Here is a 25,986-nt window from a genome sequence, read left to right on the forward strand (position 1 = left end):
GAGCTCCACGTTGAGCATCCGACACTCAACCAGCAATTTTCAAGCACTGTCTATTGGAATGATAGACAGGACAACTACATCCTCAGGTCGGGTATTATCTGTGTTAGCCCTTTCTTCTTTCTTTATGATGTATAAACACTTCCTGGAAGACTTCAACCACGTGTGTTTGGGGAGATATCCAGGTGTTCATGCTGGTTTTCATAGCAGCGAACAGCTCAGCCCCATCCCAAAGGACCTGGTGGAGACTTTGGGAAAGCTTGAAATGCAGTGTGCTGTCAGGAGGTTCTCTATCCAGACCAGAAAATTGCCCATTGCTATCCTTCTGCTCTGCCCTTTCAGCTATTTCAGCCAGGAGAGAGGGAACAAGATGAACTCAAAGACTCATTTACGCACATTAGTAAAAAGCAAGAACAGGCTCATCTGGAAGTTTACTAGTCTCTTAGTCTGTGATTAAGAGATAAACTCTGCTTATGTTGCTCACCTGAGAATAGTACTTGCTTATCTTTACCTTGGGAGTAAAGATTTCTTCTTTATTCCTAGGAGTAAAGCATGCAAGATTTCACTTTGCATGTGGTAACTTCCTTAGCAGATCTGCAGCCCCAGATCAGTCATTGCTAAGTCCTACCACTGTCGATAAACATGAAGAATAAACAAAGAATTGCTCTACTGCCTTTCCCAACCAACACTGTCCCTGGATACCCCAAATGCCTGGATAATTTCCTTGTAACACCATCAATCCCAGACATCCTTCTAGTCTGACGTGCCTCTGTCCATATGCTCCAAGGGACGTAAATTAAGCAGAAGAAACTGACCCTGCAAATAGCACTGCAGGTGTGTTCAGGTGCACAGGTGGTGTTTAACCTCATACAGATGCTAGAAAGACTGAGCTCATACTGCAGCCAGTAGGTTGGTGTTGGTTATTTACAGATTTCCCCGTGTTATGAGAGAAAGGGCTGATCATGTGGCTGCCACTCCTCAATGGGGCCAGCACAGCTCTTGAAGGGAACAGCCCTTCTCCCCTCAGTCCCACATTATGGCTTCCTTTAGATTTCTTTGACTGCAAAGGGGATCTCCATTTATCTCCAGCTTTTACTTACAAAGCCAGAAGCGCCCAGTCCCTTCTTTTGGGATAAACCCACCAAAAGTTAACAGATGTTGCAGAAGAGGAAGGATTGCAGCAATGAAGAACAGCAGGTGGCCAAGGCTCTCTCATTCACCCACAGCACCCAAGTTCACAGGGACTGAGATAAAGCTCCTCGTGAAGGAGTTAAATTTGAGTGTCTTCCTTCCAGGAACATGTAAGATACCTGTGTGTAGTGGGTTAATAGCTGGTGAGACAGGGAGAAACTCTGCACAAAACAACTGAGCTGTTGTAATTTCCCAGTACACTACTGGGTCCATGCCCACACCTGCATACCTTACTCTCCTCCATTGTATGACAGCTGCATCCAGAGCACTGGAAGTCACAGAGCGCTTCATATTTTCAGGGTCAGCAATTCTGCTGGTGCTTCTTTAGGTTGGATATTAGGGGGAAGTTCTTTACTAGGAGACTGGAGAGGTCCTGGAACAGGCTGCCAAAGGAGGTTGTGGATGCTCCATCCCTGGAGGTGTTCAAGGCCAGGTTGGATGGGGCCCCGGGCAACCTAATCTAATAAACATGGAAGTTTGGTGGCCCTGCCAGGCAGAGGGGTTGGACCTTCATGATCCTTGAGATCCCTTCCAACCCAGGTCATTCTGAGATTCTGTGATTCTGAGAATAAGGGTGGTCTCCCATGCTGTCAAAGCGGACATGGCTGTTTCCCATCCTGAAGTGGTAGATACTGGCTGCTTCTCTGTCTGTCCACACATCACACGTAAGAAATGATTCAGGGATTCATTACCAGGGCCAAATGAAAAACACTGCTTTTTGTTCCCAATTAAACAACTAATTAGACCAGGAATGTATCAGTTCCTGGCTGCTGAAGTCTTTTAGTCCTGTGAAAATGAGGCTGGATTACATTTGGATCACTCTCTGTCTCAGCAAAACTTCAGGGAAGCCCCATATAGGGCCAGTCACACACCGATGCCTGGATTTGGGGACCTGAAGAAGGACAACCAGTGAGCAGGCAACAAAGAATCAAGGAAGGGCAATTATCCTGAGTTAATCTGGCCGCTCCAGCAGGACTGAGCCCTATCTGAGACCCAAGACTTAGTACCCATTGTGCTGCAGCATCTCCTGCCTATGACCCAGTTCCTCGAGTCTGGTACCCCTGACACCTAACCTATGCCAGCCCAGATCCAGGGGAACAACTCTTGCCAGGTCTAAAAGGTGCTAAACTGTTAAATAAATGACTAAATAAAAATTATTCTGCTACTCTGCCTGAGCACCAGATGAGCAGCAAAGCTTCAGGCATAAGAAATAAGGGTTAAACAAAGTGAGCTTTGACAGAGGAGTTATCCCATACTTCAGCAGCAGACAGAAAGCCAACCACCCGCCCAAGAAGAGCAGCAGCCGTCCTGACTGTGCCCTTCATTGCCTGTGGGTGGCAAATGTCTCAAACCATGGCCATGGGCAACCTCCAGCTCTGCTTGGGCTGGGAGGAGAGTCTGCCTGCCCATGAAACAAGTAACATGGGTAAAAATAAAGCCATGCATGACCAGTGAGATTGACCTGGATTTTGCTCTAAAATTCAAACCAGTGTGTCAAAGCCCACTCCTGCTAGTGACAAAGGAAAAGGAGTTATTGAATGACAGAAGTAACCAAGCATTTGAAGAACAGTTTGGCCTCTGCAGAATGAAATCACTGAAGGAATTTGCAATGCTTCCCAGCCTAGTTACTGAATTACTAAGCCAGTTTCTCCCAACCACTTACAAAGCAGAATTATAATCAACCGTAGGATCTGGTATTATAAGTACTCAAGAATGAGCTTTTACCAAATAGAAGCTAAAAGATTTACAGATCTGTTTCACATCTGTGGTGCAGATATAATCAACTCCTTCTTGTTCCCTGTTTCAAAGCATGCTCATAGCGTCTGACTTGTGCTAAAGGAAGGCCCAAAGAACTAAAAGTTCTAAGTGTCTCTTAAAACTTCCAGAGGCTGAATGAATTGTATTTGATCGAGAACTCCCTTCTCTCCACTTTTATGGAGTTATTATTCAAGTCATCTTTTCAAGTGTTAAAAAATAGGACTGCAGAAGCCCAAACATTTGGAAGCCTGATTTTCACCTCTGGAAAAATTAGGCACAAAATGTTACAATTCAAAGAGAAGCTTCGCGTCTAGAACAATCTATAGTGTGTCTGATTTTGAAACCCTCATACCTTCATGTTCCTAAGGATGCTGGAGGGAAAGAACACACCCTGTCCTCTAAAGTCTCTCCCACCAACTTCTTACGGCCTCCTCCTTGTCTTATTATTTCTCTTGAGGTTTTACTCCTTCTTCTGTACTCTGATACATAGTGTGGCGGCCACACTGAGCTATCCTTGATACTCATACACAAATTATCTCCTTTCTTTCTCTCCTAAAGCTGCACACACATCTTCCAGAGACCAATTGCTCCCTTTGTCTTGGCCTTGGTCCCACCAGCACAGAACCTCTGTGCTCCTCCTGCAGGCAGGACCACAGGCTGCAGGAGGCAGCACAGCTTCCCTGAGTTATTTGCATCATGCCAAGTCATGCACATAAGTGATCTCCTTCACCCATTCAGCTCTTCACCTTGTGGGGCGGGAGGGGGTAGAAGGAAGATCAGCCCTGGTTTTTGGACTAGCAGTTTTGCAGTGGGCTCCAACCTGATCACGGACTCCTGTAGAAACACTGGTGTGAAAAAGGAAGGCTTCTCCAGCTGCATTTTGGAAGGGCACAGGGAAATGGGGAGGAGAATGGAAAACAGTTTTATTTCTGCTGGAGGTACTTCCTGGTACAAGCTAGCAGCAGGGCTGTAAAATGTGTAACAGCACTTCAAAGCAACCAGGGTAACCTTGTTCATAGTGATTTATGCATATGCATTCACTACACCAAACCGCCCCTACCCCCACTTGGTCCATGCAACACATGGATTCTCACGTGAGAAGGGGATGGGCACCCCTGATCCCATGGATTATCTATGAGGCCGGAAAGGACTGTAACCTAAACCCATCACCAACCCAGTCCAACATAAACTCAGGAGCGGTGCTGAAAGACAAAGAGCACCACTTGGACAACGCCCTCCATGCCTTCCCATCCTGCACACTGTTGTAGCACACATAACAGGGACCCCCTTCCTCTGGCATCATGCCCTGCCCAGAGCTCAGGGCCTGCCTGGCCACTCTGGCTTTTCCTGGGAGACCTCAGCTCAGTCCTTCCCCACACTGAACCAGGGTTCAGATCTAGGGCAGGGGCAGCAGAGCACATGCACAGAACCTGTTTTGAGGTTGGAAGTTCCGCTCATCACCACAGCTAGATGTTTCATCAAGCTGTTTACTTAGCTAACATTATCACCTCTTGAGGCATTGCTAGTGCTGCATGCAAGGCTCTGGAGCTGGCTAAGCGATGAATCCCTTTCTTAACCCACGTGTTACACATGGACTACATCTTTGCCCCATTTCTCCCCACTGAATTCTCCAAAGCCAGTGTTTTCTCAGCACATGTAACCGTGAGGCCTGGTCCCACCACTTACCACAGTCAGCAGGCCTCACTCAGCATGAGACACTTTAACTCAGTAGGCATTGCAGTGCTGTCCCAAGGCAGCCAAAGCCTTTTCTGGGCACTGCAAGAAGAGGTTCCTCCTTCCTAAACAATCCTGGTATCTCCTGGAGGCGCAAGGCACCTCGTGGGCAGCACAGCCAGCTCCTCCATGCGCTGTTACCAGTCACTGCTGCCTCCGCCATCTTGTCAGGGGTTTGTGTGGGCAGCACTGTGCCTGGGGCTCCCTCACACTTCAAGGACCCTTATGACTCCAGTGAAAGATTTGGCCAACCCAAAGCAGCACCCTCAGCTCTAATTTCTGCTGAGCTTCACACTGCAGCCCCTTATGATTCAGATACATGAGCTCTGGGCAAAAGCCAGGGGAACTGGTCCCTCTGGCAAAGCCTGTTTCTTCCTTCAGCTTCCACAACCCACAGCGAGAGAGAAAGGACGACTGACAGCACAAGAAGGACGTGAAGCTGTTGGAAGGGGTCCAGAGGAGGCCACGAGGATGCTCAAGAGGGCTGAAGCACCTCCCCTGTGAGGACAGGCTGGTTCAGCCGGGAGAAGAGTGGGGACTTTTTAATAAGAGCATGTAGCGATGGGTAAAAGGGGAATGGTTTAAAACTAAGAGAGGAGAGATTTAGATGCTGTATTAGGAAGAAATCCTTTACTCAGAGGGTGATGAGGCACTGGAACAGGCTGCCCAGGGAAGGTGTAGGCAGTCCCAGCATTGCTAGGCCCCACCACAGACATGGATCAAAAACAGAGATCAATGGAGGGCAGGAGGCAGAGCCCAGCACACTCCACCCCACCCTTCCTGCTTCCTCCTGGGCTTTGGTTGGTAGCCCAAACACCTTCCTCTCCCCCTAAGCACATTATTACTAGTTGGGATGTTTCTCTCCACCAGCATTTATATTTTTAGCACTTATCTTGATGACTGCTGCACTGTTTTTTTCACCGCTCCACAGCATCCTGTGGATTTTTCCAGCAGCCCATAGAGAAAAGCTGCTTCGCAGGGCGCAGTAGTGAGAGCCCATAGAAGGGGCTGTCCTAAAGAACAAGGTATGGGAGGGCCTGCAATACACGGTCTTTCAAAGCTCTCAGCACCATGGGGATGGGAAGAGCTGCACCCACAGAGTGATTTCAGGGCAAGAAGTCCTTAAGCCGTTTTTAGCAGAGCACGCATCCATTGAGCAGGCTCACATCCACTGACAGAAGGAGGCTTTGCCTCAACACTCCTCCTCCCCACCAGGTCCTAATAAGGGATTCAGCCACAAATCCTACACTTCATAATATGTGAGCAAAGAATACAGCAGGCAGAAAAACCTGTTTCAGCCCCAGCCCCAGCCCCAGCCCCCCCACACCGCACACACCCTCACCAGCTGTATTTGCTCTCCATCCTTGGAGATTTCAGGTGTTCAAAGCAGTCACCTACCAGTCTCATTTCAGGAGTGATAAATGAGTTTGCATTTTACTATGGCAGGGTGGATCAGAAAGGCCTGAAAGGAAGGTGACACAAAGCAGCCTCAAAAAGGTTAACCCACATGTTTGCAGGGCCCCTCCCAGCCACAGTTTAGGAATGTCTGGAGGCCAGAGACCCCTTTTTCTTCTTTTCAGTCTGAAAAGATAAGAGGAAGGAGTGGGACGATCAAATCTGGTTTCAGTTTATTTCCAGAACTTTACTGTACAAAATATGCAAAGTGTAAAACGGTTTTATGTTTCAGTTTAAAAACAACAAAAACCCATCCAGCTATAAACTGAAGAGAACCCAGCTTGGAACAGAACAACTTACTTAGACGAGAGACCCACAGTGCATTAATATCACAGACACCAGGAATTTGCTTACTAAAGGCCACGATTAGAAAAGGAACTGAAAGACAATGTACCACTGCAGTTAAAGTCACGTGTGCAAAAAAAGGAGGAAAAACGACAACAACAACAAAAGAAATGCTGGTTAGTGTCTGTTAATTAGAAAACCTTGGCAAAACCCATCTTACTGTACACAGTATGCGTAGAAAAAGAGTATTACACAGTGATCAAAAAAGGGGGCAGGAAGAGAGCTGGCTCCCATCCCCTACCCCAAGACACAATAAGACTGAATCAAAGGAACAGGCACAGAAGAGTATAAGATCCCTTCACAGCAGGGTCTTTGCAGGCAGCGAGCTGCAGTATCCCTGTGTGCAGGCAGGAGATGCTCCCAATGGTGAAAGCTGCCAAGGGAAGACGCTGAGGGGTAGCAGAGTACACCCCCAGCATCATGCACTGCCCATAGGGCTGCACTGCAGCGCATGGATCAGCACACCCCGCCTCTTGGAGGGAAACAGACAGGCAGATAAACTGGTGCTGGGGGGGACCCATCAGGAGTAAATTCAATGAGATCCACAGCAGCGGTTGGAAACAGCAACTTTTGGTCCCCATCTACCTGAGGCAGCAGCCCCAGCACGGAAGGATGCATGTTCCTAAAGGAGATTTCAAGGCTCAAAAAAAAAAGCCCTCTCTTTTAGGAGAACAGATTATTTCAAACAACAAAACAATCTGATCCCAAGAGTGCTTCCTTCTTCACAACTCAAACACTGAACCGCCAAGCCTGGCTCGAGGCTTTAGACATGTACAACGCATACACCTATAAAGGGAGAAGCACATCCACGCGCAAACTGAATGAGAAAACGGACATCTGTACAAACATCTCAAAACACCTCTTGGACGGCAGGGCCGAGCTGAGCAGAGCCTGGGGCCAGACAGCAGCATTCTTCAACAGACTGCGAGATCTCTGATTTACCTTTATAAAATAAGAGGAGATTGAAAAGTTTCTGTGAGCAAAACGAAATTGGCCTGAGGAGGTTTCCACATTTTGCATAGTATAGATCTTTCCAGTTTCTTCGCTAACGAGCGTTGGAACAAGCACAGCTCAAACAAGACTTTTACAAGCTACCTTCTGCACAGCCAGTTGTAGAAACTGCTTCTCCACAGCTTCTGGCTTGCTTGGAAACAGCAGGATCACTACACTTGGTGTGGAGCATCCCAAAGCAAAAGAGGAAAAGCTCTCTGAGGGTTGCAATTTGTTCAGCTCTCCCTTAGACTTGTCTTACCCTGAGCTGTCTCAGTCTCCAAGCCATAGGCCAGCACCTCACATCCCACCTGGTATCTGTTCATCCTCAGCAGAGAACTCAACAGAAGACTTCAGAGGTAGCAGAACACCAGAGGAAAAGCTGAAATCTGTCTCCGAGATGTCACTCCAGAGTGGATTTCTCTTGCTGCTTTGAAAGAGCCAAGCACAACCCCAAAGCAGAGCTGACCTTGCTTTGCCACTCTTCCATGCACGGTACACCTTCAGCAGATACTCTGCTTCATGCAAGGTGTGTGGGTGCCAAGGTCTACCACCCCAGCTACAAGAAACCCTAGCTTTCCATTCTTCGGCCATAAAAGAGAGTCAACCTTTGTGGAAACCACATAGTCATTTCCATCTGCCTTGGAGCATCTGAAAGTCTTTGTTGCATCTGGTTTTGGAAGATCTCAGCATGGTTTTGGATTCAGGCTGTAACAAAAACAAGTCTTTAAACCGTCTGAGCAGCGTAACTTGAAAATCACATATGGAAAAGAGGAGCGGGCCAACACAGCACCCTACTGAATGGTCCACCATAAGGTCCTCCTCCGAGGGGCATGGGATCAGCTTCACCACAAAGAGGGTTATCTCAAAAACCACCCATTTCTAAGAGCCAGTTCCCTGTTGGGTATGAGCATACGGGCTTGGGAGACAGGAGGGAGAAGTACACACAAGGAGATGGTGCAGAATAGGAGGCGTTTGGAGGGAAGCAGCCTGTGCTCGACTGGCAAACTGTACAAGCCTTATTTATGCTCAGCTCTTGGCAAGCCTTCCAGGAGTAAGGACTGCAGGATTTGGATCAGAGCTTTGTTCCCTGTGACTCAATTCTTACTCATTAGCTGGCTATAAACAGAATTAAACAAACCAGTCTGCTCTCACTGCTTAGGATTTTTACTAAGAGCCTGAGCTCCTACAGACTCCACAGATCCATACGTGGATTTCAAAGCACTTTGTGATGCACCACTGAGTTTAGCCTCACAACACCCCAGTGAGGTAGGTATGACCGTGGTCCCTTGATTTCGCATGAGAAGGGGAAACAAGCCCCCAAACGGAGAGCTGGAGAAACATAAAAAATCATTAAAAAAAACCCTGGGGATACCCAGGAATTCATGTTCCCTTATAGTCTGTCCTCAGCCCGGAACAGGTTGCAATTCTGCAGTAAGCAGACTGAGAGGTGAAGCTCCCTCCTTAAGATTTTATTAAGCAAAGCATTCACCTCGACACTGGGAAGAGTGTTTAAAGCAGGAGCTGGCCCTGCTGACAGCAGAGAAGGCAGCACAGATTAGGAAGCAGACCCAGAGCGATCATGCCCTGCTTCCATCTGGCTTTCCATGTGTTTAAGGACTCAATGTAACTAAGGATTAAGACAAGAGTTTCCTGAGCAGACACTGTCAGACAGGCCCATTCATCGGGGAGAGGAAATCCTGGGAAAGGAAGGTTTTATGGAGCAGCGCCCAAACCAAGGTGCTCCCATGCATGGGGCACGCCCAAGCCCCCAGCACAGTGGTTCTCTCTCTGGCTGCACACATCCAAGCCGGTTCAGCCATAGGCACAAGTGCTTTGTAGTGCCCATGCTACTCCCAGTCTCTCCTGCCCCGGCTGGTAATGCACATCATAAAAGCCAAATATATAGGTCTTTAGGAGAGCTACGTGTGAGATACTACATGCTCCATCACCTTTTTTGTTGGTTTTGTTTTTAAGGAGGGAATAAATCTGTGTTTTTCCAAACTGAAATGCTGCAAAGGCCACAGTCAGTAGAAAAATCCCTGTACAGACACAGACTGCAAGAAAGTCTGACCTAGAAAGAAACTCAGGCATTGAGTTTAGACAAGGAAAACTCCACTTACATCTCATGCTTTACGGGGCATAGATGGCACGGTCTCATCACGCACATTTTGTTTCCTCACAACCAATTCTGGCACATCACACAGAGACTACAGGACGGAGGTATTACACGTTCAGATGAAAGCTGCCAGCAGCAGAAGGCTGCAAAGACCAGAGGTGACACTTGGCTGTGGGAATCTCCACCTGGGACCTCACCAGAGAGTTCAAGTGGCTGGTAGATCCCCTGGACCCAAAGGACCAACTGGTGCTGCTGGATATGTGGCTTCTTATCAACTACTGCTGCTGGAGCAGGGAAGCAGCCCAGTGGACTGATGATGGAGCCCAAGGAAGGCCTGGGGAAGGCAAAAGCAGCTGTGGGGAGCTATCACGGATCCCCCCATAAGATAACGCAGTGAAAGGCATTGGTTGCACTTTGTCAACAGGGCACTTTGCAGTAAGAGATTTCCATGGAAGGCAGGTTGGTTCATGCCAGATACAGATATACAGATCTCTGCATGGCAAAAGACTAGGCAGGATGAGTCCAGCATTTCCACTTTAACCTGTCACCACAGACCAGGGCTTCTAGGAGGGGTCTGTCTGAAGACAGGTCACTGCCAGGCCCGGAGATGGCTCTGGAGTCACACAATGCTCAGAGCTAGCATCCAGACAGGCTCATCTTACAAAGAAACCTTTCAAAACCCCACAAAACTCAGACAACACAGAAGTTATGCACTGATGGGCAAAGAAGGCTTTCAAGACAAAACTGCAGTTTTAAGAGCTAAGCGTCTCTCACAAGAACAGAGAAGCAGCAGGCTACCCTGGCACTGAGAACACAGAAGACCCCCACAGCAGAAGGCCAAGGAAGGTAGGCAGCTTTTCAGCATTCAGTTTGGTATTTCCCAGCTATAGCTGAAGGTGAGGAAGGACATGCGTTTCAAGATCACAGCAGTTCTTCAAAGCAAGAGGAGGGCAGTAGAGCCAGCCCATCTCTGGCTCTCCTCATCGAGGAGGGAAGCGTTTTTGCCTGTCTGTCTTCCAGACACACTGAAGCCCTTGGATATAAAGGGTTAAACTCCTGCGCACTTTCTTCTTCCCCTCTGCAGGGCTGCAGAGCTAGAAGTGTCTGTGATGCGTCTGAGAAGGAGCCAGCTACTTACCCACCCTGTGCAAATGTGCAGCCCCCGCAGGTGTGAGAGGAAGAAGCAGTAAGGCAGACCCCGAGGGCACTGGGGCTAGAGAAACACGTTTGGAAAGCAGACTGGGGAGCTTTGGAGCGCCTGGCAAAGGAAGGGGACAAGCAAGAGGGACTGAATACTGAGAGAAAAAGGAGCTGTTGCATGCAGAACTGTTTCGCTAACAAGCGCAGCTAAAAAGAATTCAGAAGAGCAGCAAGATGGGCTGATCCAGGTCGACACAAGCAACTTCACAGAGACAGAAACAGACGGCAAAAGCATCCCACTGTGTTCACACAGGTCCAGCACTGATAAGAGGACACACGGAGAGCAAGAAAAAAACATCAACAGATCTTCAGTCTTACAATTACGCAGCTGACAGAAGGAAACCTCTCGCACTCTCCAGCTCCCACATGAAAAGAAACTGGAAGTTCTCTCTGTACAAGCAGACTTCTGAGGCGGAGAGGTGAGCAGCCTGTTCTCAGAGAGAGATACAGGTAGCAAAAGCAGGGACAGAAGAGTGCACGCGCACACAGGGTGTAAGGCAGCATTCCAACAGAAATACAGACGTCGCAACTGTGCGGAGAAAGAGAGCGTGAGATTTACAATATGCCTGGAAAGGGGAAAAAAAAAAATATCTGTTCTGTCTCCAAGGCTGAGCTAACCAAGCCAAGCCACCCTGTCGCCTCTTAAGATATTCCTTTCTAGATAAGATATCCCAGCTCCCTCCACCCCTTTCCAAATAAAGTGCAGATGGTCAAATATTACTGGTCCATCATCTGCCAGTTTCAGTCAGCATTAGGGAAATAAAACCCAAAAGCACAATAGTGAGGAAAAAAAAAAACATTTCTAAACAACCCACCCTCAAAATCCCTTAGACTGAAGTCTCGGACTGTAAGCGAAGGACAAATTTATGAGATTTAGGGTCTATGAACTCTTCAGAGAGTTTGATGAAGGGGATTTTCTTCACATTAGCAACGAGGCTGAAGTCCAAGCACTTGAGGACAAAAACAATTCCGTCTTGCAACCCGCTTGTGACTGCTTCCTCGCTAACGAGTGTCCACTGCTTGGAGAACCAGCGATCCCTGTCGTACTGGAGGGTTGGGCCAGGGCTGAGGTAACGCTCCAGGAATGCCTAGTGAGAAAATGAACACATTAGCACTGGGGATACAGCAGCCTCACGACTCTGCCTGCTTCCATGCTCTCTTTCTTTCTCTAGATACAGCTCTGTGAGCATTGGCTTGCAATGAAAGAAGTTATTTCAGCTCCCGGGCTTCAGGAGACGCTCGTTCCCCTCTCCTTTGCTATCTTAACCCGCTGCACCTCTGAACAGGATCCCATATAGATCCCAATGAAAGGGTCAACCTGTGTTTCTTCACAGCATTTCCACACTCAGCAAAGAAAATCCTGGGTAAATTCCCACGAGTGAATTACTGTTTCTGTCCTTGGGTGGCATTCTCCAGCATGGTATTAGGGGGGAGAGGGCAGAAGAAAGGACACTGAGGGACCAGTGACACATATCCCTTGTCATTCAGTCCCTCCCAGCATTTGTAGTTCAGCAGTCAGGGTGTGAAGCAACAAACTGACATCTGACCAGGCAGACCACGAGTTACAAACACTGTCAGACAGGGATTTAGGCTATAATTAGAAGCAGTCCAAAATGCAGCAGCGTGGATGAGATAAAAAGAAGAAAAATGTCCTTTGCAAGTTGCTATCTCCATCAGTCAGCCAGCTGGGAAAATTGCCCATGACTCAGGGCCACTGCCTTGGACACTTCTTTGATACTCACTCCAGTGCTAAACTGGATATCAGAACAAATGGCTAATTATCTCCCAGGTACTTTGGGCTAAAAAGAAAAGGGTGCTTCAGAGGAAACACAACTTCCCTTTAAGACCTGATGCAATCTCCAGAGCGCTGATTGCATTGCAGAGAGCAGCTATAAAAATCTCCACTCGCTTTCCCCAGCAACTCCCCCACCCTGTGCACACACGTGCTGTCCCTTCACCCCTCCTGCCCTACACTAGAGTTAAAGAGCACACTACCTTTGGTGTCATGTTATTGGTGATGCAGAAGGACAGGTGTTGCAGGATGCTCTCCATGCTGTGGTACTGCTGCTGGCGAGTGGTGCGAAGGTACTTCTGCAGAGCTCTTGCCATGGATGGGAAGATTGCCTGGGCTGCTTCTCGAGAGTCCATCATCTCTCCTGGAGCTTTTTGCTGTTCCTCTGTCTGGAGGCGTTTGATATGAGTGAAAGCCTCCTCCACTGCAACCACAAGCCTGCAGAAAGAAAACCAGGATAGCAAGACTCACAACACAAGAGATAGGATGAGTCTGTAGTTGAGGCAGAGCCCGGGAGTCAGGATTTACAAGCTCCAGTTCCTATCTCTACCACTGACTCACTGTCTGCCATATAAGTTACATAAAATCCATTCCACTGATGATCTGTGAGGTAGGCAGCAGCTCTCCCTTCCTTGTCCAAGCCATCCAGAAACCAAGGGTCATAAACCAGGATTAAGACTTTAAAAGCCTGAATGTCGTACTTGGTTCTGCCAACGCAGCATAAACATCAGTTACACGACTTGAACAAGACACAGCTGCCCTTGTGTTTAAAGCCTATCTTTGAAAATGATGGATTCAGCATACAGTGCGACAGCTTGATGTCAGGAAGAGGCTGGCTGTAAACTAGCATGACCCAGGACTGTGCTCACCAGCTGCGGCCTGCTCTGATTTACAGCAACTGGGAGCAGACCTTGCATTTCTGGATGACTGCCCTGTAACTCTCCAGTGAACAGCGATGAGGTCCCCATCTACCCTCCTAGCGCTGCAGCCAAAGACATCCTCTGCAAACCGTTCCTGTATTGCCACAGGTGAGCAAACACCGAGAACGCACCATAAAAAGGCAAACATGCCAAATGACACTTGCAAGCCCAGCAAAACTTAACAAGTCAGGGACTATGCTGCAGTCAATGGGGATAAAGCAACAATAATGGACGAGCCACCAGGCAATTATTTTGCCTCTCTAGACAGGACGTGTTTCACACTCAAGTCGCCAATTACTGTGACTTTTATGCTATTACCCAATGTATATTAAAGCTAGGAGAAGCAGTGGTACAGAATGCTTTGTATACAGGCTGTATACAAAGAATAGCATGAGAAGCCCTGACCCCTGTAAGTTTTGTTTAATTTGACTTGGGGAACAGTGGAAATCAGTTTCTAAGCTCTTTGTGTCCTTCTGTTGCAGCTCTGACCCTTCCTTCTTTGCAACATCTGGCATGCTCTTCTAGTGACCAATGGTTTTGCTCGGACTAAGCAGCTGCTCTAACCAGCCTCATCAAGAAAGAAAGATATGCACGCATTAGGATGCTATACTGCACTGAAAATTTAAGGTCCTATTACCCCATGGCTGGAAGAGAGCCTGACTGGCAGCAGCTACAGAGCATAGGTCAAACCAAATGAGACTAGGGGGACAAAGTGCCAGCTTTCCCAACGAAATATAAACTGCCAAAATAAAACACAATACAAGCCAGCTCCATCCCGTTATGACACATTCCTTCCCAAACACAGTGGTGCCTGTCTGTACGCAGCTCCCCTCAAAACGCTAGGTGTGTTAACTACAAACAGTAATTAGGCTCTCAAGAAAATAGAAGCACAAACTCTCTGGGGTCACCTCACCAAAACGTGAACTTCACAGCCAAAGTGCGACTGGCAGATAACACCTATTTATTTCCAAATCAAAACACAGGCAGGCAGTCCTGGTCATGTCTTTCCCCTCCCAGTTCATTTATAAAAGACAGGCAAACTGCCCCCTTTAGTTGCCTGTAAAAACATATTCTTTCCTCTCCCATGAAGAGGCAATACCAACTGTTCCACCAGCTCTGCCCTTGGATTACTTGAGCTGAGATGACAAGCCTGAGCACGGGGGAAATAATGGGATTTCCTGCAGCAAGTAACTAAGGATTTGTCAAGCACTGGACTGTTCCCTAATCCATGACATCACATTAGCTTATCTGGCACAATATACACAAGCTCTGCTTATGTATTTTCTTCAGATAACCCTAGTTTCAAGCTGTCACTGTCCCTTGTGCATCTGGGTTTCATATGTTCACGTACCGCGACAGATTTACAGCCGCCCCCCAGCCCTTAATCAAAAAATCCCTCTCTTTTAGCAAGTCTATCATGACTGAGTCTCTAGAGAGTTGTTCAGCACCAGCTGAGCAGCACTGAGGATCAACCCTGGGGAAAGGACACCTTTACCTTGCACGACGCTTTTTAACTCGGCGCTCGTGGTCGGCCTCTTCATAGTAGAGCTCGTTGTGGCTGGAGTCCCTGCGCCGCGCTGCAGCTGCAATCATGGCACGGGACTGCCCCGAGGCGTTGTTCCCTGGGCCTTCCACAAGAGGAGATAAGAAGGCGGGCATTACTGTCACAGAAGGGAGCTGGCAAAGAGCAGTACCCCAAAGCATCTGCCGCAGGTGTGCCACAACTCTGCCCCTACCCCGTCTACTCAGCTGGGGCTATAAACGCTTCCCCAGTCCTCATGAGCTCTGTAGAAACCCTGCTGGACAGCACATGCTTGGAGAGGAGCTTCCTTCCTAGCACCAAGGATGACAGTGGAAAGGGAAGTTAGTTGGGATCTCGCACAAAGGCAGTTAAGATGTGTATGCTAAGGATGCAACTTACCGTCCATTATATGTGCTTTCAGTTTGACAGCAAGGGAACCTGGAACACCCCACATTTCAGCAACAAGACAGTGCAAGAACAGAAGGAGCACAGAGTTGGAAAGAGGAGAACAACAAACATGAACATCAAGAGACACAGATACAAATGAATGAAAACCAAAGTCCAGGCAGTTACACAGTGAAAAGAAAAGCAGGATGCAGAGACAGCAGAACCACCTTCAGACACAGCACCAAGTTTTGCAGAAGGGTAGATGCTTTCTGAGCAACAGATTAGGCTGGGGTCTACACACACAGCAGCACCAGAGCAGCATCTGCTATTAGAGCTTCTATTGCTTCTATTCCCTGAACAGGAATCTGTGATCTGCTCTTTAACACCCCAGCAAATGAAAGAGGAGTTTACAAGACCTTAACTAGCAACCAAATAGTGCAGGAAAGGTCTAGGAATCCCCCAGCTCTGGCTATTTGGGTAGAGATGTGGTAGAAATGGAGAAAACGTCACCCTTGATGAGTTTATCAACTCTTCTACCCAACAGAGGATAAAAGAAAGGAAGCCTAAGACAGCCTCCAGACCACCGAGAGCTGTTTTTCCAACTGCTCTTACCTGGCAGTGACTAAGGCCCTTCAATTGCACAGACATGCTTAAAAGTATTTTGCTTATGCAAAGACAGTTTTTATTTATTTTTCCTAGAAATCACAAGCCAATTTCCAAGACAGAAGCCTGAAGCTCAACACAGAAGACCCATCATTCAAACAGATGGCTCCTAAAGAGACTGAACACTTCACACTTTGTTTCACAGACTTGAAATGGAGAATGCTACTCGAGGGAGACACTGGCTCCCAAATTTGGGTTAGAATTATTACAAGCCTCTTTGACTATGCCTGGTGATGGAAATCCAGGTTTTGAAGGTGAGCCTCCCCATTCTGTATAAGATTACAGCAAGATGTTTTTCCTTCCTGGCTGCTAAAACATCAAATACAAAAGCTGCCAACAAATTAAGCTGCTTAATAGCGTTACTGTTTTTTCACACAGAGGGTGTAAAAGACTGTCAAGATGCCAAAGCAAGCTGCAGCCAGAACTACGCTCCTCTTTGTAAAGAGGATGGGAATGCTTCTGAAGAATATGCCTCTAAGCCTGAGATTTCCACATCTGCAAAGGCAGAAGTGTTGCACAAGGAACAGCCCAGGGATCCTGTACTGCCCCAGAATGGAAAGTGCAAGTTTTGAGGCCCTAACAGGCTCATCAGCTTGCCATTAAGAAGGCCTGGCCAGCCATATCTGGAGCTCATTTCTGGTTCCTTATATTTCAACTCAGTTCAGGAGCTCCTAACTCACTAAACTTCTAATGCCACTGGACTGACAGCTTTTCCTCCAAGTTTGAGACACCCCAGTAACTGCTACAGGATCAGGCACCCTGCTACTTCTTAAAGAGATGCTGCACCAGAATCAAGCTGCTAATAGGAACAGCATGTCCTGCAGCACGGTTTGAACAGTGCACAGACACTGTGGGATCTGGCAGCTCTCACTTTCCATACACACGGCTTCACTGAGAACGAGCAACTGTAATGCAAGATCTCACTCCTAGAGAAGTGCAGAGCAAGTCGGGTTACTTCTCTCTTACTGAATTAATTCTTTCCCACCTCCGAGCTTCTTCACTCCAGGAAGCAGAGGCCACAGAAGAAGAAAGGCTGCCCCTTTGCCCCTCTCCTGTTTCCTTTCACCTACCCTCTAAACCTACAATTGATTTTATGGACTCTGAAATGCTGCATCAGGTTTGGGGGAAAAACTGAGAATAAGGCTTTGAAACATCTAGTGCTACCAAAAAAACCACCAAAAATTAAAAAACCAAAATAAAAGACAATGTAGCCTTGTTAAGGCAAAGGAAAAACCCAAGACACATGGCTGTGTTGACCAATGCTCATATTTCAGCGTCTACAGCACACGCAAAGCCACCTTGCCCAGCTAAGTCCTTTCAGTTCCTTCCTGCTCTCAAAGCCTTTCAATACAAACCTGTTTATATGCAGGACTTACCACATCTTGTCATGGGGTTTCGGCCATGCCTCACTGAAGAAGCTGCCCCATGCAACTTCCATCAAAGCTCTTCCATCAAAGGAACGCACACTTTTATGGAGGCTCAGATGGTTGGGCACACCCTGATTATCAAGCCTCGCTTTTACTGACAGAGCTTCACAGTGCCAAATGATTAAGTCCAGTTTTCACTGCTCTGAGTGCCCACATGGATCCACTCAGCCATCCTCCCACACATATCCTCAAAGCCCAAGAGCCTGAAACAGGTTTGCAGAACAGTAAAGTTCCACGGGGATAGTTATCTGTCCTGGCATTTCCCCACAAACTGCTGAGCATCGCGATGACTTGGAAGCACAGCCAAGCATAAGCCAGGTACAGCTAATTTACTGCTAAGGCTGCAAGCCTGATGAATGTTTCTTTCCCTGTCAACTGCTGCTTTCACAGTTGCTTCTCCCTGCTCTGGTATGAACCTCCTCAATTTTCCTGAAGGCTGCCCACACCATCTGCACAGTGAACAACTGGGGAAGAGATCTAGGTTAAAAGTTGCGTTTATTGTACTAGCACAACCAAGGAGATGACCTAGGGTTGACAAGAAGCAGAGGCTGCCCAAAACAAGCCGTGGTGCCAAGAAACTCTGTTAAGCCACGTTAACATTAAGCCTGACCCAAAACTTGGCTGTTTTCACCTGGCAAAGACAAAAGCCTTTTTGTGGGCGAAACACATCTGTAAAGTCATCTGGAACCAGCAACCCCAGCACTGTTAGGAAAACGTCCAGCAAGAGACAAGGATTTGGCAAAGAAAAAGGTGAGAATGCGTGCATAAAAAAGCATACGGCCAACCCGGCCCTTCCCTATCCCACCCATTCTTTGAGACTACATTTCACCTCACCTACCATCAACATTGTAGACTTTCAGGCCAGCCATGTGTTTGGCAGCACGGGATTTGGAGGCTGTTAACAGCGCTGGGTTGTAGACAGGGAAATCTCTGTAGTAATTTTCCAGAACCACCAGTGCAGCTCGCTGAATGCTAGAGGAAAAAGAACAAGAGAAGATAAACTCACAGAACGCAATAAGGTCTTTCATTTCCTTTTAAAATACAAGTTTTATGGAAGAAGAAATAGCTGTGTTATTTAGAACAAGGCTGTCACACCCATGAAATTGTGCAATGCACAGAATATTAAATACTGAGGCTCTCTATAGGACCTAAAATCTTGTCTGGGATGCTAGAAACATCTCTCTCTCTTGCCTCAACAGGAAGGTGATAGGAAAGTCCTGAGCAAGAGTAGAGCATCAATGATGGGCATGGTAAAATGCAGACAGTGCTGAGCTCCCCAGCATGCCCAGGCCAGGGATCAATGCTTCCTGCTGGCTTTGTGTGGCCAGCCTGCACAGAGGGACCAGCTCAGTGCAGATGCTTTTCCATCTGAGTCACTTCCAGCCGCACCTTGCAGCTCCTCAGATCTCTTCCATCCAAGCTCTGACAAGAGCCAAATCTTTCCAGCTTTCGCAGCACGATAAGATCGTTGCCTTAGGAGCACAGCTGCCTGAGAATGAATTATCCCAGTGGTGCCTGTTAAATCCCAAGCAAGGGACAGAACTGAGGCAGCATCGCGCTTCATTTCATTTGGAGCCCACAAAAATTATAAGGGAACTGCCAACATCTTTGTTGGCAGCTATTTGCGAAGTTCACACTTACCAACAAAGCCTGTCATAAGGAAAGCAACCAAATACTCTCACGCATGTTACAACATAGGGAAAAAAAAATAGGAAGAATAGTAATGTGGGAAAATAGACACGAACAAATTAAGACCTACATTCAGTTCTCATCGCTGCCACTGATTCAACGTGTGTTCTCAGAGGAGCGATTTCATTTTCCCGTGCCTTGTGCTAATATTAACTCCTACATCACACCCCAGTAATTCAAACTCACACACACCGCCTCTGTCACTCTCCCCATCTCGTTGCCCGTCTCCCAGCCAGCAGCGAATGAAGTCAAGATGCAGCCCATCTCATCTATAAGATGCTGGGGAAAACAAACAAATCCAGACTTGCTCGGTGTATACCTTCCTCCTTCACTGTTATGGTACAGCATCATCTGTATTGTGAGCTGTATACTTTTAAGATGATCAGTTGAGGCTTTAAAGCAAATTCCATCTTTAGGACAGGTGCAGAGCACCCCACCACACTAACTACTGCATCCTCTGGGAGCTTTATTCTTCAGATACCAGTTCTAAATATCATCTCATATCAGGTATATTAAAAGCAATTCCCTTTAAGCACTCGGCTACTGATATGTAATGAAAGCCACTGTTTAATCAGGGAAATAATCTTCCTTTAACAAACACCTGCAGGTGGACAGCCCCAACCCACAGCCAGTTTATTTTTCCCTGCCAAACTCCTGATTCCTACTGTGGATTTGTTGCAGCTCCAAAACAAGACTTCACTAAAGAAATAGCATGTATTTCCCCTTCTGCCTGCACTCAAACACCACGGAGTTTTTCCATGTCCGTTTCCCAGGAAGAAAGGTGAAACTTGATGTAATATTCGGAAACAAGATAAAAACAAGAACAGTTATACCCTGCCAGTGCAGGGCACTGGTTTCAGACAGCACTGGGACATCAGTGGCAGCAATGGAAATGTTTGGGAGGTGCTCCACTGGCCAGCTGGCTCTGCTGGGGGCACAGGAGAGAATCATGCGCTTTAATGCACACATATTTTCCCTGTGCCCCACAGAGGCTGTTATCACAATGACACCAGTTGTTCCTACCCCTCAGTGACTTACCTACCCCTCTGGCTCAGTAGCACACACGTGCCCAGAATCCAAACACAACCAAGCTGTTAGGTTACAAAGCTCAGCCGTCGCTGCCCTGAATATTAAAGCCACGTTATTTCCTACTGGTGCAGTTTCTCACATTTCTATTTAGGAAATCTCTGGCTCCCATTCAATCCATCACATGCCCACCAGGTGAGGGGGACAGCTGGACTGGGCCTCTCCAAACTCTCTTTTAAAGAAAAGAAGAATTAAAGAGAAGGTGTTGTGGCTGAGAAAATTAGAAGGGTGACCATAATAAGCCAGGGTGAAGGGAAGGCTGAATCAGAGCCTTCTGGGCAGCGTCGCTCAACCTTCTCACCCACATCAAGGGGAAACCTCACCCTGCTGCAGGTGGGAGCTGCACAGCAGCAAGCAACCCTACAAGCGATGTGGCCATCCCTGGCACAGCCGAGGGACCCAGTGCACTTGCACACCCACAGCAGCCCCCAGAAGCGAGCTGAGGAAGCCTTGGGCCTCCAGCAAAATACAGTTCTTTATGGTTTTTCCACAGCAGGCCAGACCCACTGCTGCCACAGCAAACAAGGTGCTTTGGTGGCAGCCTCCTCCCCACCCACACACCAGCTCCACCAGGAATGGGAACTGGCAGCTGGCCCACAGCCCGCACTCGGAGGCCTTTCCTTGCAGAAGTGTCTCAGGAGGAGCCGAGCACCACATCCACCCACTGCATCCATTCTGCCTTCCACAGATGAAGGCTTTTTGTATGCGTGATTTCAGAAGAATGGGGAGAGGTGGGAGGAAAAGGAACAGAAAGTTTCAATACCAGACTGTCCGTTTAGGGATGGCCAAAGCAAGGACCTGCCTTACGTCCTGCAAAGAGCGTCTGGCAGCCAAATGTCATTCAGGCACAGCAACAAAACACCAGAGCCCAAAAAGGCAGATCAGGATGTGAAAAGCATTTTCAGGCAACAGTTGAGACTTGAAAACCTGTGACATAGAAAAGACCTCTTGCGCAGGACCACGGCCTTGTAAAGGCAGCAGCAGTAAAATCCTACTTTTGTTGCTTTGCGATTTGTGCAGTTTGAAAGGGGTTTGAAATCATTTGTTTTATTAACTTCATTCTTCTCCTCTTGAAGAAGGGCCGTGTCAAAGCACGCTGCCAGCAGGGAAAGCAAACAAGCAGATCCGGCAGCGGTGCTGCACACCTCAGCGGCATTTGGCAGCAGAGAGAGACGGAGTCCTTAACAAACAGCAATGAATTAACTTCTGTGGGATCTCCAAGGAAATGGAGGAGGGGACTACGTGACACAAAAGCACAACAACAGCCGCCAGCTTTGCCCTGTCAAAAGATAAGTCATGTGCAACCTGCTCGAGTACTTGTTGCTACATGGGATTTTGGTATCTGAGGTCTCGACACTGTGTCGGCTCACTCAGAGGCCATTTTGGCTTTGTATTTGCCTTCCCTGACATAACAACATCAACGCTGAAGCTGCATGTTTCCATTTCCAGGCAACCAAGCCAGTGCTATACAGAAAGCACAAGGAAGCCTGCTCACATTATCAGAATACCAGCCTAGAAGCTGCTGCTTCCTGGAAAAAATAGTGCTGAGTCTTCTGCAGTGCTGGGAAGATGGACAGTAAGAAGGGGAGTGGTGAAAAAAGAGATTAAAGTCACACCTCTACGCTCAAAGTTGCCATCATACACAACAGACTGCAGTGCTGTCACTGATGGGGTTTTAGAAGCTTCACACGTTGCTTGCTGAGCTATAGGAAGGCAGCTTGCCATGGCTCTGCTACCTACTGTTACCTCACAGTGTTGCAGCAGATACAGACCTAAACACACACCTAGAAAGAAATAAGATGTTTGCTACCAGAGCAAAAACTTCCTTACCCTGCCATGGAGGCAAAATCCAAAGGGAGAGTCAGAGATTAGTGCTGGACTAATTGAGGGCTGAGCGAGCCCAGAGTTATTTCATTAAATGGCTCCCAACACAGACTCATCTCCTCCGAACCTTTTTTTTAAGTGCTGCAAAACATACACACGGCATCAAAACAAGCCAAGGTCTCTGGGCATGCTAAATACATGCCACGGCCAGTTGGGAAGCTCTGGCACCTCAACAAGAAGCTGAGCAAGAACTGCAGAGAGCAATCCACCATGCACAGTCAGCGTTATCTTACGGGCTGCATTCAGCTCACAGCTGCATCAGGTCCATCCACAGCAAGTTGCTGAGGTCTCCTTACTCCCTCTGCGATGAGATGCCACACAGAGATGCCAAGACAAGGAACTCCTTCAGCAGCTGCACCAACCAAGCCAAGCAGAAAAATACCTTTTGATCACCATAACTACAGTGGCATTTCGGCCTGGTATAGCTGGGAGAACAAGACCGCAGCCCCTAGGAACAGGAAAACCACATTCTCTTGTCAGGCAACCACAACTGAAGTCTCCACTGGGCTCAGGCAGGAGGAAGGCAGGCACAGCTCTCACTCCCCCCTAAGGAGCAGGCATCGAGGAATCAAGGAAATGTTTAAAACATGGGGTTTTATACAAGGGTATGATCGAGCTTTTTAGAAAGAGTCTGCTCCTTTAAATGATATGACCCAACCAAGCTCCTTATTTAATACCTCCCTGAAGAGCCCTATAAAAGTATTCCCAGGCCAGAGCTCAGAAGATGCTGCTACAGAAGTACGGAGTGCTAAGTTTGAGCAAGCAGTTATAAAAACCCAGTAAACCCACAGGCATGCTCCCACTGCAATCTCCTTCTCAGAGGCTTTCTAGCCTGATATTTCAGCAAGTTAACTGGTCTTTAGAACACAAGCATTTTTTTCCCCAGTCACCTTTAGTGGCAAGTTTCAAGGCCCAGTTAAGATGATTCACTGGGAAAAGCAAGTCACTGTGCTGGGCTGACAGCACTAGCACTACACCTCTTCCTTTCCTTGGTATCACAGCAAGCAAACCACAGGACACAGTAATGAGGAAGGCACAATCACAGGGAGACCTGTTAGCCCTGCCTTGACATCCAGCAAACATAAAAATAAGCAGCAAAAACTTCACACAGGTTTTAGAAACAAAGGAGGGCCCGAAGCACAAGAGCAGCTTTCAATTGGATGCAGCAACCAATTTTTACCATGCGAAAGGAAAGGCTGCAGCCCTTGCTGAGTCCAAAGTCATGCTGGGGTTCACTGCCTGCGATTTTAAGATGCCTGATGGCACAGAGTCAGCTCAGGTAACCAGGAGTTTGTCCTTCCAGGCCCCTTACAGAAAAGCAAAGGGCAATTTGTCAGTATGTGGCAAAGGTACATTGCAACCCTTACCTCAGCCCCACCATGAGCATGCGGCAGGACGGCTGCAGGGCTACATGTGAAAGGGCACCTTGTGAAGGGCTGAGCTCCTCCCACAGCAGCCAGCTGCCAGGAGTGTGGGCCACAAGGCAAACCACTCTCAACCTCCTTGCTAAGGTCTCTCCGCAGGGGGGAACAGTGTGCCTGGGGAGCTTCAAGCACTCCCTCAACGTGCAAAACCATGTGGTGTAGCCCACAGACAGCAGCAGTGTTCAGGCTGCTCTTTTCAGACACTAACAGCCTCGTGAAATACCCTAACAGCTCTCAAGCTGGATTCTTCTATCCCCTTTGACCAGATGTAGGGCATTCAGACAGATGAAGGCACTACCTTTGCATCTCAAACCCAATCCCATGCCCTCAGAGGCCAACGGTGGCTGAATTGGATCCTGACAGCAGCAGCAGCGCAGGGATCACAGCCCCAGCTGAAAATTGGCTTTTCAGAACATGCTGCCAACACAGCGAGCAGCCGGTTTCTATGCCACAGTTCTGCAGAGTGGTGGGGTGTCCTCAAGGGAGTCAGTGAGAATACAGACTTGCTTATTTAGGGGAAAAAGAGAAACAGCTACTGGCTGCTCACATCGACATAAAACCAAAGCTGTGAAAGGTTTCCTTTATCTATTGAGCAAATTGGAAAGGTTGGGAAGGAGAGCAGAGAGAAAAGAGCGTGTGGGGACAACTTCAGTGAAAAGATGACGAGAGGAAGATGCTGCCGTGTTGTCCCTATGAGCCAATCTGCACAGCATCCCTGCTATGGGTTAGGATACCCAACAGACAGAGGTACAGAAAGGCTTCCCCAGCTGCAGCCCAAGTAGCTCCCCTTGGCCATATACCCAACTCTACACAGGCTGGTGACCAATCCACAGACATGGCTAAAGCTGATCTCACAACTTCTGCCAACTCAAGTCTTTGCGCATTAGGATGATTAAGGAGACTGAAGAAGTTGAGCTGGACCAAATGACCCATCACAGAATCACAGAATGACCCGGGTTGGAAGGGACCTCAAGGATCATGTAGTTCCAACCCCCCTGCCTGGCAGGGCCACCAAACATACGCCTTTACTAGATCAGGTTGCCCAGGGCCCCGTCCAACCTGGCCTTGAACACCTCCAAGGACGGGGCATCCACAACCTCCCTGGGCAGCCTGTTCCAGGGCCTCACCACTCTCCTAGTGAAGAACTTCCCCCTAACCTCCAACCTAAATCTTCCCTCTTTTAACTTAAAACCATTTCCCATTGTCCTGCTATTGTCAGCCCTTTCGAAGAGTTTACTCCCCTCAAAAACTCCCTCCATAAACACAAACTACAGAGCTATATAGATTGATATATATTTATATATATTTTAGCACAAAACATATTAGTTTTAAAGAAAGAAAAGTAATTGCCTCCTCTTTCTTCCTCACACCCATCAGACTGTATTAGATAACAGCATCAGCTGTTGAGTTCACAGTTCATCTTTGAAAAACATAGATCAAGTGTTTGAGGGAAGCTTGACCTCTTTTAGCAGTGTGTACACACCTGAAGTTGCACTTAGGACTGTAGGAGTTTTGAACAAGTCCTAAGGCACAGGGGGATGTGACCCTGGCCCCCAGCTGTTTCGCTGCATGCAGATAGAGTGTGCCCACAGTGCCCTGGATTACTGCTCCCACTCCGTGGTACTGATGTATCTGCAGCAGCGTTGTGTCTCCTCTCCCCATCACTCAAGGACGCTATGCCTCTGGTTAGCATGAGCCTCTAAAAAGATTAACTAAGAACGCAGGAACCATCACGTACAGCAAGAAGTTTGTAAGAGATGCATTTCCAGAAGATAATTTAAAGCTTGAGCATGCAACATGAAAGGCCAGAGCTTACAGACATCCTGCATATACTACACAGGAATTCTTCAAGTTACATTAATAGTTACAAAGTACTTTCTTTTCTTTCTTTTTAATGAAAGCTAAGAAATGCAATTTTAATTCCAAGCAAACAACAGAAAGAAAGCATTCAAAGCTTCTACTGGCAGCAAAACCAGTGCAACAACGAGACTTTTCAAGGGTAGATGGAGTGGCTCACCAGGACACCAGCAAAACCCTGCACATGAAGGAACATCTGATCCAATCCACAGCTCTGCCCAAGCAAAGCTTCTCGTTTTAAAGCCAGCAGCACCCAGAGATTCTGCAAATGCTGCGGGAACACAATCCATGCTTCCAGGCTGAGCATCTCTAACCCGATCCCTTCACTAACCTTTGATTTTTAGGGAACACAAAGAAGCCAGCAGCCTTCACGTTGCAGTTTAAGTCATTCCTTCCACGACAGTCTGCCAGAATGGTTCTCCCAAAAACAGCAGCCAAAGACTCAACTTGATCTAAACCGTGCAAGCAAAATTTAAGCTTAGAGGTACGCTTATAAGGGTGACTGCTGGAGGGGGAATAGAGTTAGATGTGAAAGTACTGCCCTCA

At 47.7% G+C, this 25,986-nt stretch overlaps 1 protein-coding gene across 5 annotated transcripts in view; it reads right to left on the bottom strand.

Moving 5' to 3' along the window:
- Positions 1 to 6,296: 6,296 nt before the first annotated feature.
- VANGL1 (VANGL planar cell polarity protein 1) overlaps positions 6,297 to 25,986 on the bottom strand; it is a 37,138-nt gene continuing 17,448 nt past the window's right edge. The window contains exons 5-9 of one of the 5 annotated variants that reach the window (XM_085525019.1): positions 18,339 to 18,472; positions 14,997 to 15,129; positions 12,785 to 13,019; positions 11,605 to 11,877; positions 6,297 to 8,178 (exon numbers count right to left, since the gene is read on the bottom strand). In XM_085525019.1, the coding sequence (XP_085381145.1) occupies positions 11,617 to 11,877; positions 12,785 to 13,019; positions 14,997 to 15,129; positions 18,339 to 18,472 (763 nt within the window). In that variant the 3' untranslated portion in view covers positions 6,297 to 8,178; positions 11,605 to 11,616. Of the gene's footprint in view, positions 11,878 to 12,784; positions 13,020 to 14,996; positions 15,133 to 15,422; positions 15,462 to 18,338; positions 18,473 to 25,986 lie in introns of all 5 variants that reach the window. The other 4 variants (XM_015875104.2, XM_015875124.2, XM_015875114.2 and 1 more) reach the window with 4 other exon arrangements.

This window comes from Coturnix japonica, chromosome 1 (genome assembly GCF_054131305.1).
Source record: "Coturnix japonica strain WE chromosome 1, WE-NBRP24, whole genome shotgun sequence".
Lineage (NCBI taxonomy): Eukaryota > Metazoa > Chordata > Aves > Galliformes > Phasianidae > Coturnix > Coturnix japonica.